This window comes from Pinus tabuliformis, chromosome 9, assembly GCF_031772625.1.
Source record: "Pinus tabuliformis cultivar Carrire ecotype Pingquan chromosome 9, CPIR1, whole genome shotgun sequence".
Classification (NCBI taxonomy): Eukaryota; Viridiplantae; Streptophyta; class Pinopsida; order Pinales; family Pinaceae; genus Pinus; species Pinus tabuliformis.
In genome coordinates, this window is record NC_142307.1 from 106,243,265 (window position 1) to 106,264,826 (window position 21,562).

Consider the following 21,562-nt stretch of genomic DNA (forward strand, 5'->3'; position numbering starts at 1 on the left):
CCTACGTCCCTATCAAGTCGGCGTATATGCATGGGCAAACAACTATAAATAGGCAGCTCGGCCTCATTTCAGAAGGCAGATTTCCGATCAAGCTCAAGTCTGAAATAAGAAGCGCAAAGGTCATTTGGGAAGAAGCCTAATCATCAATGAAGAAAGAAAGAAGAAGAGTGAAGTCTTTACCATCATTTTTGGAGTTGTTTTGGGTCTGTGCGAAGAAGAAAGAAATCATTTGCTACAGGCCGAGAGGAATTGCAATCCTCTTGGGTAACCAAATTTGAAGAAGGGCAAGTCAAAGGAGAAGCCAAGATAAGTTTGACGAAGACTCTATCCTAAGCGAAAGTGTCAAGGACATTTTCTAGAAGGAGAAACTAGAGTTTCTGAATTAGGGTCGAAGATTGCAGATCTAATTCAAGGAGGCCGAAATAAGGTGAAGGTCTGAAGCAAAAGCAAGCCGAATTCTAAAGGGTAGCCGAGAAAGAGGAAGGAGCAAAAGTTCGTTCATTGTTGACTAGATCAAGAAGGATCTCATCAAGGAAACTTTGTGTCTTGGTCTTGGAGTCGCAAATACGTCAAGGGTCTTGATCTTGGTATTCATCAATTGAAATCTCTATAAGAAGAAGAATTTGTTCGGGTTTTCCTCTCAAGTGGGAGAGGTTTTGGCCTTGGTTGATAGCCTACATTTTGTGTCTCTTGTCTCTTTAAGGTTTATGTGTTGGTAGTTGTTTTATGAAGAAAAACACTAATAACCTAAGTAAAAGAAGATCCTACTCTAAGAAAGTAAAAAGCATTCACAAGCAGCTATCTAACAAAGAGAAATCATATAATATTGATGCCCTAGATTTCTCAACACTTGATAAAGGCTTCAAGATAGCATTTATTGATGGCAAGGAATGTATTTGGCAAAGAAACCCTAAAGATGCATTCACACTCGGATTTAGGGTTGATGGCCTCTATCAAATTGGAGGAAGTCCTTTGGGAGCCCTCACTTGCGATACTTCTCTTCAATCTGAATTATGGCCCTAGAGAATTTTCCACCTTCATTACAAAGCCTTACCTGGGGTAAGGAAGATGGTCATAGGTATGCCCGATTTCAACATGAATCATGGAGTTTGTCAGGGTTATGTAGCTGGGAAACTTACAAGGGGACCATTCCCTTCAAGTGAAACCCAAACTCTCGATATTCTTCAATTGGTCCATTCTGACCTATCTGGTATGTTGCCCGTAACATAATTGGGAGGATACTTATACTATGCGATTTTTGTGGATGACTTCTCTCACAAAACATGGATCTATTTCTTGAAGAAGAATGATGAAGTGTTCAAATGGTTTCGTTCTTTCAGAGCCTTGGTGAAAAATAAAATAGGGAAGAAGATCAAAATATTAAAGATCGACAATGGAACCGAATATGAATCAAATGAATTCAATGAATTTTGCAAAGATGCTGGCATTAAGAGGGAGACAACTGTTGCATACACTCCTTAGCAAAATGGAATTGTTGAAAGGAAGAATTGAGCAATCATGGAAGCCACTCATGCCATGCTCCATGATCAAGGTCTACCAAAGTTCTTATGGGGAGAAGTTTCCAACACTATCGTGTATGTTCAAAATGTTGATTCGGGGTAGCATCGGATGTGCTCTAGTCATGAAAATTGGTAGAGAGGTTAAAGCACATGAGATCTCCAAGACCCAAAAATGGTTTGGACAGATTGTACCCAGTTTAGGCGATATCAAAATAATTAATATTTTTAATGGAGTTCCTAAGTCTAAACTTAGGAAAAATAAAATATTACTGGGTATTAATATAAAACTGGATTAGAAAGTTCCAAAAGTCATGGATCAAGCCAAATCTAATCTTAGCCGTTGATTAGAGATGTAATTTCCGTCGTTGATGGACCAACGAGAAAAGTATAAGAGGAGGCTTGAGAGTCAGTTGGAGAACACACTAGAGTGATCAATCATTCATTTTGCTAAAGCAGGGTTGCTAAGCAAAGTTGTATCAGTGATCAGCAGCGAGGGGCAGTGAGTATGAGGCAGAGAAGCACAAACAACACTGGGAGACCAGCGCAGAAGCAGAGAGAGCAAGAGCAGCAGCTCATCCAGGCTACGCAGAGACAACACAGAGGCCAGAGGGACTGCGTCATCTACGCAGAGGTTGTTGGAGTGACACAAAGGGACCCAGAGGCTGCGTTGTACCTTAGAGGGCTAACGCAGAGGGTCTTGGGGCTGACGCAGAGGCTAGAAGGGGCGGCGCTAAGCTTCAGTTGTGCTGGAGAGGGTTTCGTGGGACAAGTTTGCTAAATACCTGTTTCCGAATATAGAGGTATTCCTGCCGTATATTTTTACCTGTCGAGTGAGCCAGTTAGGCACCTAGCTCAGAAAAACTGCATAATAATATAACCCTAAGAATAGATGTTGTGATTGTATTATGTTTATTTCAGCATTTAAATGTATTAAATAACTTGTTCAAATTTAAACAAGAAGAAGAAATAAACCAGCAGAATACAAATTAATTTTCTAACGGATAGACTTAGAAAATTCAACATGGTATCAAAGCGTGGTTGTAGATCACAGGGAAACTGAAAGCATCATCTAAGCAGAGCATTTGCAGCAGATTCAGCTGTCCCGAGTGACAGAGCTGATCCTTGCAGAAAGCGACAGAGAAAGGAGTAACGCAAAGGGACTGCATCATCAGTCTGGGCCAAAGAGAGGCCAGCGTAGAGGCTGAGGAAGGCAGAATTAGGCTCACGCAGAGGCCAGAAGGGCTAACGCAGTTGGCTAAAGGAGCTGGTTTGTCGGTGTCGGGATTGCGCAAAGCCAAGAGGCTCAATCCTTCAGTTGTTGGGCATATGAGGCTGTGGGTAGTTTGCGGAGCAAAGCTAGTGGGGTATTGTGGTCAAAACAGTACCTAACAAGGCAAGACCACGGTAGAGGGAGTTGCTACCGAGGCGGATTTCTAGCCAAGGAATCTAGATCAATGTTGCAGTTGCACAGGCAATCGGAGAGGGGCAACTTGACGTTGGCAAAAGGATTTCTAAGAGGGAAATCGGGACTCAGAAGGAGTCCAGAAGAGAACTTCCACACAGGAAGTAGAGAGACTCGGAAGAGTCGAACCAAGAACTTCCAGACGGGAAGTTGAGAGACTCAGCAAGAGTCGAATCGAGAACTTCTAGGAGGGAAGTAGAGAGCCTCTGCAGGAGTCGAACAGAGTACTTCCAGGTGGAAAGTAGAGACTCTCGAAGGAGTCAACAGAGAAGAGTTGAGAGATGGTCGTGAATGGGCTAAGGGATCAAGATAAGCTGGACGGAGCGTCCAACTTTGTGGTCTGGAAGGCCAGGATCTTGTCCATTCTAGACAGATATCGCATCCTTGAAAGCAGTGGCGATCCTAGTTGACCCGACTAAAAATGAGAAGTACGAGGAGGCAATGGCCAAGGAGGAGTGCATCATCCTTGATGGGGTCAAGGATCATGTGGTCCAACATATTGCCGAGAAGGAGACGGCAAATGAGATGTGGGAAGCGCTGAAAAAATTGTACCAGCATACTTCCGTGCAGAGGAAGATGCTACTTGAGAATCAGTTGCGGTCATACCAGATGTAGAAGGCGGAGCAGATAGATCACTTCCTCGGTCGATTGAAGGAGATCCGGGACCAACTAACTTCCATAGGGGCCATGTCGGATGAGGAGATGTTGGTGGGGACCGCACTTAACACAGTCTCCAAGGAGTGAAAGACATTTGTCCAGAGCATACTGGGCAAGGCGAGTCTTCCAAATTGGGAAAAATTGTGGGCGGCTCTTCGCCAAGAGGAGATCAGGCGATTGAACAAGGCGGGGAGTAGCGGAAAGTCGAGATCAAGAAGGAAGAGGAAGAGGATGCGGCTCTGGCATCTGCAGGAAAGCAGGAGAAGAGAAAGAAGAAGGACCTCTCCAAGGTCAAGTGCTTCCATTGTGGGGAACTGGGTCATTATGCGAACCAATGCCCGAGGAAGAAGAGTAAGGGAGAGGCTTCGGACTCTAACGCAGCACCAACGAAGGCGGAGAAAGAGGTCGAGGAGGATGACGATTGTGCCATGAGTGCTCATGTGCCACTTGAGAAGAAGTGGAAAGACATCGAACTGTAGTCAGGAGGACTACAGGCGATGAGGGGCAGGATCCTTGAGGTACCCAACCAGTTGGATTATACCTTGCTACGGGAGCCTCGAAGAGGAGTAGCAAGACTGGCGGATGTCGGTAGAGACAAATGCGGATGAAGCGGCAGAGAGTGCTATAGTGCAGGAGTCCTCGGGCAGTGCGAGGCTAGCAGGCTCCAACAATGCGAGAGGCTCAGGAGTGTTGCACCAATGCAGGATGGCACAGAGAGGTGTGCAACAGTGCGAGATGCAGGGAGTTGTTGCAGCAGCGCAGAGGTCAGTAAAGGGAGCACTTGTTAGCAGCAGAGAGAGCTTCAGCATCGAGAGTGTTTCTAGCCTGACAGGGATGTCAGATGTTGGGTGGATCAGTTACTTACTTCTCAGTAACTAAGTTGCAGTGCAGTAGCAGTATGCAGTAACACGATGCAACATGATGAGAGGGGGATGCAGTGCAGATGCAATGTTGGGAGGATGGACCAACAGCAGCACGGATGCAGAGGGAGCTGCCATACAGATGCAACAGTGGCAGTGGCAGGGCCATGGGCAGCAGTACATGATGCAGCAATGCAGAGGATGTTGAGCGGGAAGGCCTAGCATTAGCACAGGTACCGGTGCCGTATGATCAGAGTAATGCTTAGTGTGGAGTATTACTAGAGCACAGTCCTCGCTAAGAGGGAGTGTTGATTTGGGATAGCATCAGATGTGCTCTAGCCATGAAAATTGGTGGAGAGGCTAAAGCAAATGAGATCTCCAAGACCCAGAAATGGTTTGGACAGATTGCACCCAGTTTACGAGATATTAAAATAATTAATATTTTTAATGGAGTTCCTGAGTCTAAACTTAGGAAAAATAAAATATTAATGGGTATTAATATAAAACTGGGTTAGAAGGTTCCAAAAGTCATGGATCAAGCCAAATTTAATCTTAGCCATTGATTAGAGATGTAATCTCAGTTGTTGATGGACCAACGAGAAAAGTATAAGAAGAGGCTTGAGGGTCAGTTGGAGAACACACCAGAGTGATCAGTCATTCATTTTGCTAGAGTAGGGTTGCTAAACAAAGTTGAATTAGTGATCAACAGCGTGGGGCAGTGAGTACGAGGCAAAGAGGCAGAGACAATACTGGAAGACCAGCGCAGAAGTAGAGAGAGCAAGAGCAGCAGCCAGTCCAGGCTATGCAGAGACAGCGTAGAGGCTAGAGGGACTGCGTCATCCACGCAAAGGTTGTTGGGGTGACGCAAAGGGTCCCAGAGGTTGCGCAATGCCTCAAAGGGCTGACGCACAGGGTCCTGGGGCTGACGCAGATCAGCAAGAGGCTAACGTAGAGGCCAGAAGGGCCAGCGCTGAGCTTCAATTGTGCCGGAGAGGGTTTCATGGGACAGGTTTGCTGAATACCTGTTTCCGAATATAGAGGTATTGTTGCCGTATATTTGCTCTATCAGGTGAGCTAGTTAGGCACCCAGTTGTACTCAGAAAGACTACATAATAATATAGCCCTCAGAGTAGTTGCACCGATTTTCCCACATTGGGTTTTTCTGGGGACATTTGTCCAAAAATAACAGTGTCACTTGTGTGCTTGTTTTCTTTCAATTATTGATCTATAGATGTTGTGACTGTATTGTGTTTATTCCAGTGTTTAAATGTATTAAATAACTTGTTCAAATCCAAACAAGTAGAAGAAATAAACCAGCAGAATACAGATTAATTTTCTAATGGATAGACTTAGAAAATTCAACACAAAATAGGAGCCCGCATCAAGCTTTGGATTTCAAGATTCTCAAGGAGGTCTTCACTGGTAAGAAGCCTATGTTTCTCATTTCAAAAAATTTGGTTGTCCCACGTATTTTCATGTGCCTAAAGAGAAAAGAAACAAGTTAGAAGCATCTAGGAAGAAAGGTACATTTGTGGGCTACAGTGAAAATCCACAGGGTTCTATATTTTTTTTTTTTTTCTGACTTAAGTTGGGTTGGGGCTTCTCGTGCACTACCAAGGTGCTCCCTTGATGCTCCTTAGATACTTTCTAGATCCTCCCTCATGGTAATGTTAATTTATTAAAGTAAAAGTAACATTCTCCTTTATTTTTCATTTTCATCATTTTACTTAGATTTTTAACATTACCATGAAATGACTCGGGATGTTTGAGAGTGGTTCCAGCCTCATCAAATTTCACATGGAGAAAATAGAATTTATCCTATTCAAAATTCAGCAGACTTAACAGTTTTGAGGAATTCAAGAGCAATGGGATTGTGGCATTTCATTAGATTATATCATGTATGAGGGTATGTGAATAGCATTTAATAAAGAGCACAAAGCCCTATATGTACCCTAGTGTTGGTGGTGTTAATTGTTGAACTCCTTTGTCATGCCCTTAGCAAAAAATTACCTTTCAATCAAGTCAAAATCATCGATCAAGCATGTTAAGCATTTTCTACCATATTTTAAAGCTTCGATTAGGTAGTTTGATAAAAATTGGGTAATGTTGACTAATATTCCTAAACAATCAATGTAGAGGCAAAGGCTAGAAAAGAGGAGAAGAATCTAAATTTTAAATGGTTGATTGTTATTTTTAGATAACAATGGTATGTTCTATGCTTGGCATAATTCACTTCAATGTTTCTTTAGCAACCCAGTGATAATTTCTAATTATTTCTAGTGGCAATCACATTAACCATTAATCACATTAATAGTAAATGCAGATAGAATATAAAAACAAATGCAGAAGACAAGCCAAGACAACAGGACACCAGATTTGGCGGATGTCAGGGAAAAACCCCAATGTGGAGAAAACCCTTTGATCAAATCTTCTTATTATTATTCAATAGTTCAGCACACACACAGAGTACAAAAGTCAAATTGATTAGCACAATACAAAGTCGAATCAGCCCTATCAAATTCTACTATCAAACTTCAGCCCTAACTAGAAAGTCAGCACTGGTCAAAACAACAGTCAAATATCTCCTTTGAAGCTCGATCAAAGGCAGTCAAATACCTCCTTTGAAGCTTGGTCAAAGGCAGTCACTCGACCTCCAGCAATGGTCAAAGTCAACCCAAAATAGTGCCAAAAACTCTGGTCAAACTTGGTCAACCATCAATTATCCCTGCAATCAACACAAGTCAAACAGCTCCAAAATTCTCGATTTTTGTGCCAGTCAATGCGGCTTGAAGAAAGCGAAATTATGCCCTCAAAACCACAGTCAAATTCAGTCAAAATAGCCTCGGTCAACGTTGGTCAACACTAGTCCTGAAGTCTGAAATTTCGGCCTGTAATTTTCTGCCTAGAAAATCGTCCTCCTTGCCACACGTGTGAGAGAGAGAAGTTGCCCCAAGCTGTACGAACCAATCTGATGAAGAGAGAGAAGAATGTGAGTGAATGATGTCCAAATGAGGTGTGAGGTCTCTTCTATTTATACACTTCGTTGTGGGTGAAGAGACACATCCATTGGGTTTCTTGAGCCTACATTACACTGAGGCCGACCTAAACAATTTGCACGTGTGGTCATAAATTCAAAATCACACTTATACTTGTTCGAATGAGATGATCTTTATATCAATCTTAGACCTCTCAAAAAGAGGAATCCAATGCAATCATCATCTCCATCAAATGAGTTGTCCCAAGGTGGAATTTGGCCCTAGTTGCCAATTTTAACATTGATGCATCTAAATGGTTGATGCTCGAATAATTAATCATTAATGTACAATGGATGCCATATCTATCTTGATTTTTGTACAAATATGCATGCTTCCATATCTTCTACAACTAGTTTGGTATTTTGGATGTTTTTTTATATAAATGCAAAAAAATATAAAATATATATATAGTAGACTCTTCGCTTCCTAGATTTTTGGGAAATGACGCTTCTGCGTCCCCACTTCCCAAAAACGTCCTCGCTTTGTCCCTGCTTCGTGCAACATTGGTTTTACAAGTGGAAAATTATCCTTCCCCCATTACTTCAAATGATTTTCATCTTCCTTTAAGGATTTGCCCTAAAACTCCAATTGCCCAAATTATAATAGGCATTGGCCAAGATTTTGTTGATCAAAAATATTTAAAACTGCAATATTTTCTTTTCTTTTCTTTGCTCTCTCCTAGGCTTCTTAAGGCCAACCGGTATGGCTTTTTCTACAACCAGTTTGTTTTAGTGGTAACTTTGGGTATTTGTGGATGAAATTCTAGGTTTTCCTCCATAAACCTTTAAAACACAAAATCTAGCATTGTTGTGGTGATCCTCCTCAAATCGGGCTGACGTCATCCTTCCCAAACTACTTTGTGCCTTAGAAACCCTAATCCCTAACCAAGCTTCAACTTGAAGCCTATTTGAGGGTCTACCTTGTTGCTTTGTTGATCTTATCCTTAAGTGAACCCTTCTTTTAACTTCTACATGTCTAAGTACTCCTTTGTCATTGCATATCAATAAACCCTAGCTTGTAGTAATCTTTAGCCAATCTAGGGTTATAATCCTTGGTTCCTTCATAAAAAGATTTAAGCCTATTCCATCTTTAAGGTATGTTTCCACCTATTTATATCACCTTGAGCCCTTTATAGGTGAATACAGGGAAGCCTCCCTTGTGAAATTCCACTAAACCGCAGGAGGAAAGCTGCTAAGGTGACAATGGCAATCCTTCCTCATTATTTCCATAGGGTTTGGCCCTCCCCTTGTGAGTCCTCTCACAAGGCCTGCTAGATTTCGTAGCAACAATGCCCACTACCAAGGTATAGATTTTGTGTGCAATGAAGCTTGTAGGGATCTAAACATCATTGCCAATGCATCCTCATCCACATTATCATCATTCTTTTATAGATCTGCTAAAGGGTGCCATACCAAGGATGCTACAACTAAATATGCTGCTACAAGAGAACACCCTAAAGCAATACATTAACATTCCCTCTTTACAAGGAAGGTATTCTCCACCAAACTAAGATACTCTCTCAATATCTTGAACTTCCTCTCTACTAGAGGTCTCTTCAAAATGTTGACCAATAATGAGTGTGAAGAAACCTAACTTTAAATCAATGCTCCCTTCTATACTCTTAAATCTCTTCAAAATCTTCAATGTGTGAACCCCTTGTACAACAAAAGCCCCATCAACAACCTACCAACCTCTACCGTCTTTCATGTCAACTTCACAAATCAAAAGCTTCTCACACCACATCATGAGTGATTCAAGACTTCTTGCAATGATAAGCTCATTTGCATATAGGGCTAAGCTAACAAGACCAAATCTATCAAATAGAGAATCAAAATCTGGGGTAGACTTGCAAAATCCCAACTTGTGTAAAAAATCATCAATCCTAAAAGACATTACTTGTGCATCCATCAACTATTATAGGGCCTTCAATCTAAATTCATGGATATCTCACCCATGCACCTCAAAACCTCTAGCAACTAAAGCAAAAATCTCAACATGATCAATTCCCTATTTTTAAAAATATCCTCTCATAAACGGAGTAAGAACCTCCTCAAAGTTAAATTCCTCTTTCTGATAAAATCTTTCAACAATAAACATGTACTTGCACACTTCCATACTCCCATCAGCTACATGCATGGAATCAATCGCTAGTTCCACAATATATCTTGAAATTGTCTCCACAAAGCCAAAAGGACACTCCTCCACTATGGCATCCTTCCATATTTGCTCTACTATATCAACAAGTAGCATGTAAAGGCTAGCATCTAAAACTCCTTTAGCCAACACTTGACTAAGTTCAGTGTTGTGCTTCTAATGATTACTTATTGACCACCAAACTCAACCATATATTGTAGATCTATAATGCAAGAAAGTGAAAGAAGTCTTCATTAAGACAAGAAATACAAGACATCATCTCGCTCAAGAACATCACTAGAAAGCAAGTAGGAGACAAAGTCCATAGCCCATTCTAGTAATTGGAGACATTGAATAATTGCTTAAGGCTACATGTATGCCATCATAAATGTCGCCTTGTTGATGGTCATGCTTTTGGACGCTCCATTGTCCACATACCACCATACACCAAAAATAGTGTTGATGGAAAGGCTTCTAATGATTACTTATTGACCATCAAACTCAACCATATATTGTAGCTCTATGATGCAAGAAAGTGAAACAAGTCTTCATTAAGACAAGAAATACAAGACATCATCTCGCCCATGAACATCACTAGAAAGCAAGTAGGAGACAAAGTCTATAGCCCATTCTAATAATTGGACACATAGAATAATTGCCTAAGGCTACATGTATGCCATTATAAATGTTGCCTTGTTGATGGTCATGCTTTTGGATGCTCCATTGTCCACATACCACCTTACACCAAAAATAGTGTTGATGGAAAGGCTTCTAATGATTACTTATTGACCATCAAACTCAACCATATATTGTAGATATATGATGCAAGAAAGTGAAGGAAGTCTTCATTAAGACAAGAAATACAAGACATCATCTTGCTTAAGAACATCACTTGAAAGCTAGTATGAGACAAATTCCATAGCTCATTCTAGTAATTGGACACACAGAATAATTGCCTAAGGCTACATGTATGTCATCATAAATGTTGCCTTGTTGATGGTCATGCTTTTGGATGCTCCATCGTCCACATACCACCTTGCACCAAAAATAGTGTTGATTGAAAGGCAAAATACCTTGAAGAAAGATGTCTCAACTCTAGATATAAACGTCTTTGCTCTAGCTGAAGTTGATACACTCCCTATGAACCCTTGTTGTTGTTGCTTGGCTTTCTTTCTCTCAAGACACTAAGATGCATATATTAGTGGCCCATCTTGTGGCAACTTGAAACACTTCATGTGACTCATGTCTTTCTTCCCCTCGTTAAAATAATCTAATTCTTTTTCCTTGCCCTTCTAACCCATCCTAGGTCCTCCTTATTTGCCTCCTCTCCTCGTCTTTTTAGTGAGGACTAGGTTCTAGAACTCCTCTGATCTGGCAAAACAATCTCTAGTTTGGTCAAGAAAACGAACACCCTAAACAAACAATTCCCAAGATGAAGAGACCCCACTCCTTGCTATGGGCACCAACTCTTCATTCTCAATCGTTTCTCCTATAACAACAAGTTGATCTCTCAACTCAATGGTCTTTATCACATAGCTACCCATTGTGTCTATATTGTTTATCACATAGCTAGCCATTGTGTCTATATTGCTTATGTGTGAGGCAAGGACGGTGGTCTTCAATAGCATCTTACAAGAGATAATCATACTTTGGTAAAGGGTGATCATACATCTCGTCTGTCATCTTCATCTCCATAATGTGAAGGATCAAATGGTCCTTTACTGAATAAGGATCCAGTTCATTTGCTTCACTTTGTTCACCTTCTTGGTATGCTTGGCCAACTTCACTAGATCAATAGGGTGTGTAACCTTCTTCTCATCTAGGCTCCATGCATCAACCTCTGTAAGTGTTTGCAGCGTGCATCAACCAATGAAGGATCAAATGGTCCTTTACTGAATAAGGATCCAGTTCATTTGCTTCACTTTGGTCACCTTCTTGGTGTGCTTGGCCAACTTCACTAGATCAATAAGGTGAGTAACCTTCTTCTCATCTAGGCTCCATGCATCAACCTCTGTAAGCGTTCGCAGCATGCACTTTCAAGGTGTAAAGTTGGAATTACTTGCCAGACAATCACTCTCTGAGACCAACAGTAGTCATCTTTACAACTCCTGGAATACACCTCAAATAAACAAATCGGCCAAATAAATCCAATCAGCGACCTGTTAGCTATCACAAGTATAGATTGTCTCTGCAATCACTGGAGCACCTAGGACATCACAACATCCAACCTATCATAGTTCCAAATCACCTCAATCATGTAAGCAAGGGCATCACACCCACTGAATCCTCTGACAGCTCGGTCTCAAAGCTGTCAGTCCTATCCATTATCAGAATCCTGGAAGATTCCAGATCTGAACTTTGATACCATGCTAAAATTTCAGATCATGGTAGGCAGACTCTGCACTGGAAAATTTGAATCCTAAAACTAGGAAAGTGAAAGCTGATAAATTCCTATGAAAAGTGCAAAATTTGAATGCTATATTCTACAAACACATCACACTGAAAATATGAAAATCAAGTATAAATCTGAACTCTGAATCACTCATTTGTGTATTAACACAATAAGATAGAAATTACAATACAATAAACTCAATACCTTACTGTCTAACTCTGACTTCTACTCAACTAAATGAGTCACACACCTATCCAACCATTCTTTTTTACCCTAAGCATGGCTAGGGTACACCGAAATGGAATGCACACCACCCTATGGCGCATCTAGGCTGCAAAAACAAAACCTAACCCTATTTTCTGCCTAGAATAGCAAACCAAGGTATATAATAAGAAGACTGCCTATAAAAGCATACCAAGGTATATAGTAAGAAGGTTGCCTAGAAATCTACGTCTAGCTAAACTCGGAACACCTCTAGCTTATGCACTTTCGTCCAAGATTAGAAGCTGTGCTAACTCTGGAAAAACACTTTCTAAATATAACAAACGCAAGCCCTTTATAAATTATACCTGCGCGTAAACTTAGAGATAAACTTAGAGACAAACGCAAGCCCTTTATAAATTATACCTGCAATCACTGGAGCACCTAGGACATCACAACATCCAACCTATCATAGTTCCAAATCACCTCAATCATGTAAGCAAGGGCATCACACCCACTGAATCCTCTGACAGCTCGGTCTCAAAGCTGTCAGTCCTATCCATTATCAGAATCCTGGAAGATTCCAGATCTGAACTTTGATACCATGCTAAAATTTCAGATCATGGTAGGCAGACTCTGCACTGGAAAATTTGAATCCTAAAACTAGGAAAGTGAAAGCTGATAAATTCCTATGAAAAGTGCAAAATTTGAATGCTATATTCTACAAACACATCACACTGAAAATATGAAAATCAAGTATAAATCTGAACTCTGAATCACTCATTTGTGTATTAACACAATAAGATAGAAATTACAATACAATAAACTCAATACCTTACTGTCTAACTCTGACTTCTACTCAACTAAATGAGTCACACACCTATCCAACCATTCTTTTTTACCCTAAGCATGGCTAGGGTACACCGAAATGGAATGCACACCACCCTATGGCGCATCTAGGCTGCAAAAACAAAACCTAACCCTATTTTCTGCCTAGAATAGCAAACCAAGGTATATAATAAGAAGACTGCCTATAAAAGCATACCAAGGTATATAGTAAGAAGGTTGCCTAGAAATCTACGTCTAGCTAAACTCGGAACACCTCTAGCTTATGCACTTTCGTCCAAGATTAGAAGCTGTGCTAACTCTGGAAAAACACTTTCTAAATATAACAAACGCAAGCCCTTTATAAATTATACCTGCGCGTAAACTTAGAGATAAACTTAGAGACAAACGCAAGCCCTTTATAAATTATACCTGCAATCACTGGAGCACCTAGGACATCACAACATCCAACCTATCATAGTTCCAAATCACCTCAATCATGTAAGCAAGGGCATCACACCCACTGAATCCTCTGACAGCTCGGTCTCAAAGCTGTCAGTCCTATCCATTATCAGAATCCTGGAAGATTCCAGATCTGAACTTTGATACCATGCTAAAATTTCAGATCATGGTAGGCAGACTCTGCACTGGAAAATTTGAATCCTAAAACTAGGAAAGTGAAAGCTGATAAATTCCTATGAAAAGTGCAAAATTTGAATGCTATATTCTACAAACACATCACACTGAAAATATGAAAATCAAGTATAAATCTGAACTCTGAATCACTCATTTGTGTATTAACACAATAAGATAGAAATTACAATACAATAAACTCAAAACCTTACTGTCTAACTCTGACTTCTACTCAACTAAATGAGTCACACACCTATCCAACCATTCTTTTTTACCCTAAGCATGGCTAGGGTACACCGAAATGGAATGCACACCACCCTATGGCGCATCTAGGCTGCAAAAACAAAACCTAACCCTATTTTCTGCCTAGAATAGCAAACCAAGGTATATAATAAGAAGGCTGCCTATAAAAGCATACCAAGGTATATAGTAAGAAGGTTGCCTAGAAATCTACGTCTAGCTAAACTCGGAACACCTCTAGCTTATGCACTTTCGTCCAAGATTAGAAGCTGTGCTAACTCTGGAAAAACACTTTCTAAATATAACAAACGCAAGCCCTTTATAAATTATACCTGCGCGTAAACTTAGAGATAAACTGCCCTCTCTAAATAAGGAAAATCAAATTAAATCTGGAAGGCAAATTCTAATTAAAGAAAAGCTAAATCTGAAGTTCTTTAGAACTGGCACATGCATAACTACAGCATGCATGTGCCTGCTACCCCTCTAGATAACTGTAGCTCACCTCCAAAAGCAACTAATGTTCACTGTTGAGCCTTCACTCCACCAGAAATGTTGTGCACACATTCACAGGTAAGGAACTGCTACACCTAGGGATGGACCTGTTGTGAGCAGCTGCGCGCTGATGGGTGTATGGATCCAACATCATTGTTGCTGCACTTTCATCCACATCATTTTTTTTTCAACGACACATTCATCCACATTATTATCAAAGTGGTACAGTTCTGCTGAGGTCACCATACTGAGGATGATGTAGATGAATATGCTGCTACAGGAGAACATTTCGGAGCAATATGCAAAGCTAACAGAATGCTATTGCATAGTTGCATCCGTAGCCCCTATAGTATAATTCATCTGTTAAGCAAACACAAATTCCCCCAATCTTAGAGAGACTAGCAATGTGTTTGACAATATGCTAGCCAAGTGATATCTATCATTCATCAAAGGGATCTGCCAATAGAGTTCTACATAGGGCAACTTCAATCAATCACTCAACACAGTTGAGACCATATGAACACACGGTACACCATTACACATGGCAACCTATGCACCCAATCCTGAACAATACGTGAATAGGCCTAGAAGGGTGGCTCCAATTGAATGATCATTGGGTAAAGGAGTGATCTCTCCAGCTATTATTGCAAATATGGTCATTGTTGATGAGGGCAAGCCTCAAGGTACTACACGCTAGTTTCTATTCTTTGTAAAACACAATGGTCCCTTTGACACATTGTGGAAGGGGGAGGATCGACCTTAGGAGAACCCCCACAAGATGATGCAGGATGCAAGAATATGACGTTCTAGAGTTCCCACGGCTTGTTATTCACTTATTAGTCAAGATTGCTACTCCTTAAAACTACTCCGAGACGCATCTAAGATCTTTGATCATCTCTCTCAAAAGTAGAAACATACAAGTGTGCATAATTTATAGAAGTAAGAAAAAAAAGCAAGCAAACAAATGAGACTAAATCCATTCAATTTTGACCCCTATCAATTAGCACATTTGCATATCAGTGGTCCACGCATGCATCAATGGATAAAAAGCGCTATGGTTTACCATGTAAATCACCATAGTTCAAAAGATAGTGCACAAAGAATACATCCATTATAATGGAAAAATTAACGCATCCCACAACCCCAAGTGTTCCACGTAATTGAGCCACATTCCTTGTGAATTTGCACTAGTCAAGCAAGATTAATACTTCATACATCGTTGGAAGAAATATAATCATGTCTCCAATGGCATAATGGCAACTCCTTTGCACTGTTTCAATAATTACACTGCCTTACATAAATCATCTATGGGTCACTTCCTACAATAAGCATATGCGTAAAAAATTACCAGAAACTAGATGAGAGAGTAATGACATGACAGGAAACAGGGTTGGATAAGTTTTGCAACAAGTTTTTCTGTGAAAATCCCTTCCTCACTACTAAAATTTACCCTTTGGTGTGCTCCCAAATGCACATGGTCTGCTGGCCTGCTGGAATTGCAATTTGAAGTGGGAAGAATTGCCCATAAACTTCGTACAATAAGTTTTATGCAATGTTTCACCAATTTTCCAGGATGGGGGGACACAGAAATGGGGAGACGCACCAGGGCATGTGGGACATGTGGGAGCACCCCCAAATTTTAGGGAAATTCGAGGACAAGGGATGTCAGTGTCTGTGTGTAAAAAAATGATTCAGATTCAAATTCAATACTGAAACACAAAGATGCGTACATCATAAATGATTCAATGAAATAGAAATACGGAAAATATTGTATTTATTGATTTAAATTCATCATTCATGATTCTAGAACCTACATGGATTTAAATTCATCAATCATCCTTCTAGAATCTACAATGATTTAAATCCATCATTCATTATTCTAGAATCTGATTAGTACTAAGTAAAATAGTGGATGTTAATGTATGAAGATTGGAATAGTAAATTGAAATTACTCAAACCCAAATAGTAAAAGGTGACAAGTCAAAGACTCAGTTTGTGGTCATCAGTATCCGGAGAGAGTACTCAAAGTTAAAATTGAAATTGAACAATGGCCAATGAACCAATGTTATTAGAACCAAACCAATTATCGAACGGTGAACCAATCGACCCCAAAACTAGGAACGGGAGAATAACCGGACCAAAAAACCAATCGGCCAAAATAGACACAAATATTCAAACTTTGAAAAAAATATGTAGATATTCATGTGCATCCATATGAATCCAAACCATTATACACAAATATGCAATGCTTCTCATATATATAGCAATATATAGCAAGGGTGCATATAACTAAAATAGCACCGAGTGCAATCCATCTTTGAACCAAAAATACATCAACAAAGGGCTCTAAACGGACTCTATAGTCCAAAATAAATCATGCTACAACTACCTACATATCATCAAAATCACTGCCTATATTGCAATCCTCATCATCAATATCGCCCTTTAAGCATTAAAAAAAGATAGAAAAAGCTTAACATGTCAAATCAAGATTTTGTTTGAGTGATGGGAAGATTTTTACTAGGGTTATGACAAAGGAGTTCAACAATCAATGCCACCATCATTGAGTCATTGAGGTACCTAGAGGGCTCAGTTGCTCTTGTTCAAATGTGAGTTCCATACCCTCATACATGATAGAATCCAATGGAAACGTTGCAATCCCAGCAACCCTAAAATCCTGAAAACTGTTAAATCTGTGGGATCTAAAATTCCACTTTCTCCATATCAAATCCAATGAGGTTGGAACCACTCTCAAACATCCTAGAACAATTAATGGTAGTGTTAAAATTTTAAGTAAATGTGATAAAGAAGAATGTATTTAACACTACCATTAATTATATATCATTAGTAGGGCCTTAGGGTTGAATATTAGGCTTCTTTATTCATAAATTATTGTTTTTAGGCAAAATTCAGGGGGCAGTGGGGCACCCAACCCTTTTTGAAGGGGATGCCCGCAAGCACCCCTTTTGCAGAAACGTGTCTCTCACCTTGGAGAAACATTCCTCCCTACATTTTCCCAAGTTTCACCAAAAAGAGACATGGTAAACATTTCCCAAGTTTCCCCGTCTTGGGAGGATGGGAAACATGGAGAGTACACCCCCACCCTAGGGGACACATCCCCAAGAAAAACTGGTTTTGTGGGCCATGAAATCCTGAACGGCCCCCTTTTAATTTCTTTTTTTTAATTAGAATGTTTTTTAGTTCATTCTTTTGTAAGACGAGAAAAAACCCAAAACAGCCTCAAAATGGGGCCCGGCAACCAGAAACAACCCATCACATTTCTTCCAACATTTAGACGTAACAGTGAACACACGAGTTAATGGTTTGACAATAGAGTAAGTGGAATAGCTCCATTCCCATCCAGATTCTATACTAATTGAGACTGGATACTATGGGATATTCTCATTGAGGCTGGATACTATGGTATAGAGATGAGACTTACCTTCCACATACAAGACCATTACGCAAGGGTGCATATGTTGAGCCACCAAACCCAAACTTGTCTAAGACGATGTATATTGACGCTCAACAAAACTTAATTTTGTTTCTCAGCATAGATTACAAATTTAAGTCCATGGGATAGCTCAGTCGATTCAACGCTTCCTGCTAAGATGTAATGCTGAGGAAGGTTGCGAGACCCATTCTCACCCAATGCTGGAGGGTCACCGGCAGCTATTGCAGCTAACAGTTAAAACTGCCCTCTATCCAAAAAACCAGGGAAAAGGGGAACAACACACGAGACGCTGGCAATGTACCGGTTACCCCCATTCTGAACACTCAAGTCCAAGAAGGTGAAGGGAATTTATTTATTAAAAAGAACAGACAAACCAAATAGATACATATATAGATGCTACGTTGAACATAGTTATCAGGTCCGGGTGGACCCAGCTCAGACTTGACAAGACCTCTAACCTTTCGGAGCAATAGAAGTTAGAACTAGTTTAAATAGACATTTTGAACTTTCCTTTAAAAATGCAATTAGATCTGTAAAAAAATCAGTTTAAAAGTCAAAATATCCCAACAATATTTTATATGTGAAATAAAAGAGAGAATAAGATAAAAGGTTAAAAATAAAAAAGCTAGAGCTCCACAGTCCCGGGTCTATTATTCACTTTATAATAATAAATAACGTTATAACTTATTTTCATTCATCTGTTTTTGAGTTACTAGTTTTATGGACCTTTATGAACTTTTTCTGCAATTATTTCAAATTATTTGTATTTTTGTTAAGTATATTTATATATTTCTCTAAAAAAAATTGATATCCTGAACTTTTCATAACCAATTCTCCTCCCAGAACCCATCAACCCATCAAGTTTATGAACCTGATAATCATGATATTGATAGCGTTTTTCGTAAACAATTCAGTTAACATTAGTCAAACATTTGCCTAAAATTTGTGGATGTTCTTCTTTTCTTAAGGTAACCAGTGATTAGATTTTAGCTTTCACAGCATAATATTTTAATTATATGTGTAGATGTAGTGTCATGGGCCAGTTCAATCAGTTCAAACTTGTTGTTTCAAGGTAAATAGGTTTCATAATGAAATCTCTGATGTTAGAATTTAAGCTTGATTGAATCCCACCAGGTTACCAACTGTTATTGTCACCCATGATTGAGTCACCCTCCATCCTGATATTCGATGGAGGTTTCCTCGGAAAATATAGATATAAATATGTACTTTACCCCAATCTGGTCCCAGGTATGTATAACTTTTGAACTGGTTCACAATAGTTGATAGAAGTACGTCTAAAGATGCATTCCAGCAGCTTGATACAATTTACCATTAGATCAATATCAAGATACGGGTGATCACGGTTTCAGGCGACGGAAAATCTCCATGATATTTAGAAATTAGTAAACCCTGTGCTTCCAATGTTCTGATCCATGTTTGTTTACAATTCAGATAAAATGAAAATGCACACCTTTAACTGCAAAATAGAGGCGAAAATGTACAAGAAACAATACCATTTTAAAGATCCCGATAATTCCAGAATGTTCTCAGTCGATCGCCGCAAAAAATTAAAGGACAGATGAAAACCTTGAATCGCAGTTACAAAACCCCCGTCATTGCTCGATCTTCCTAACAGTGAGTGGAACAAAAATATTAAGAAAAGGCACAAAATAAAGCCTGCAAATCCTATGCTTGTATAGCAAGAATATGGAAATTTCTCGGCCAGATCTGGCTATAAAAACATGTATGGATAGAGCTTTAATATACTGAACTTTGAATGGAAAAATATAGGCCAAAACTGCCCATAAAAACATCGATAGATTCTGTGGCAAACATAGATTCAGAAATTAAAGATGAATTATGTATCGTTGCAGACCTTACCTTGAGAGCTCTCCAGGATCTGCGGATTTAGAGGCAAAAACTCTAATTTCCCCCGACGATATTGCGCGGACTACAGAGTATTCCCGTGAAATGGGGTGCGTGCCTTTTATTGTTTTTATTTTATTGTTTCTATGTTTTTATATGAGTTAAGGTTAAATGTGATTTTGAAATCCGACCGTAGAACCTTGTAAATCGCTGTATGAGAAAATATAGCTTTAGAGAATTTGCTTTTGGAGAAGTGAGAACCGGAATTCGTTTTAAAGATGTCAAAGTATTCGTGTATGTTAAGTGCGACATACCGTTAACACTTTTATAAGGAAAATAGGTAGCTTAATTAATTGAGCCGATAGGTTTTTTATTGAGGTTCATCTTCACTATTATGAGGTTAATCTTCACAATATTGTAGTAGATTCATAGTTTTTTTATTACGAACAAAGTGTTATTATCAAGTTTCATTGATATTGTGGAAGGATGAGACATATAGTCAAATCCGGGCAAACGGAAGAATGACATGTATGGGCCTTTTTAAATTTGAAGTTTGGGCCTTTTTAAATTTGAAGTTTGAATTGGTTATGTGCATTTAAGTTTGGATTGGTATACCTAACTAGTTGCACATATGAAACAAGAAGTTTGACCGAGCATGCAGGAAGAAGTGAAGCAAAAGCCGACTAGTTAAAAAGGAGAAAATACCCCCGGCATGACTAATAGTTGTTGAGGTGAAGCCAATAGCAGCATCTAGATCTCGATCAAATGCATCACATAATCCAAAAATTTGATAGCAACTAGATGTGATGCAATGTGATGTGTTTGATCCAGTAGTTGAAGGTTTGATGATCCATTTCGCGATGTACAGTAGCTGAAGAAGTTGTGTCTGAAACAGAAGCAATGGCTTTAAAGAAACAGTTTGATACCATAACGCAGCAAAAACTTGCACTTGAAGATCAAGTTAGCCATTTGGATGGTGCTTGGAAAGAATGTGTGAGGCAGCTTCAGCAGGTAAGAGAGGAAAATGAAGAGAAAATTCACAAGGTTGTGACCAAAAAAGCCATAAAATGGGACAAAATGAAGTTTGATCTTGATGACAGAATAGTTGAATTGGAGCAGTTGCTACTTGAGGAAAAAGCAGAGCACAATACAATGGATCATTCTCTGCAGGAAAATTCAAAGTTAAGGGAAATACATGAACCCACAAATCAAGTTGAGACTGATATCAAAGTTCTTCAGGTGAAGCTTGAATCATTAGAAAGTGAAAATACTTCCATCAAATACAAAATTCATTCTTCATTCACTTTTAACAATGGCAATAATATAAAACTTGCAATATAAAGAAATCTTTATGAGGAGCGGATGCAATATCAACATTAAATCATTGTTTATATGCTTATCGGATCCAGAGGAATATCATCAATCTGAGGTTTAAGATATCGACATTTTATAATTATTACCGTTTAAAAGTTTTGATATGCGAACACGATATTCCAATTAGACCATCGTTAATACACATATTGGATCTGGATATCAGAGCCTGGCAGATATCAGAAGTTGGAGGGGGGGCGCACTGTAATATCAAAGATCGGAGAGAGTGTTGTATCGAAGATCAGAGGGATATGTTGTATCGGCATATCGACAGGGTTGACATATCATAATATCGGTGAATGGTGTTATCAGAGTTTTTTAAATGTGTCTCGAAAGGAAATCTCTAATATGCACTACCTCTGATATGTGGGAGCGGAAACAATGACATGGGATGTGGGTGCAAAGATATGTCGGAGATTTT

General features: G+C 39.5%; 1 protein-coding gene across 4 annotated transcripts in view; it reads right to left on the minus strand.

Moving 5' to 3' along the window:
* The window catches only part of LOC149147297 (clathrin adaptor complexes medium subunit family protein), a 32,878-nt gene extending 12,938 nt beyond the window's left edge, over positions 1 to 19,940 (minus strand). The window contains exons 1-2 of one of the 4 annotated variants that reach the window (XM_089437795.1): positions 19,786 to 19,940; positions 19,419 to 19,529 (exon numbers count right to left, since the gene is read on the minus strand). In XM_089437795.1, the coding sequence (XP_089293921.1) occupies positions 19,419 to 19,421 (3 nt within the window). In that variant the 5' untranslated portion in view covers positions 19,422 to 19,529; positions 19,786 to 19,940. Of the gene's footprint in view, positions 1 to 19,418; positions 19,534 to 19,780 lie in introns of all 4 variants that reach the window. The other 3 variants (XM_089437793.1, XM_089437794.1, XM_089437796.1) reach the window with 3 other exon arrangements.
* Positions 19,941 to 21,562: the final 1,622 nt, after the last annotated feature.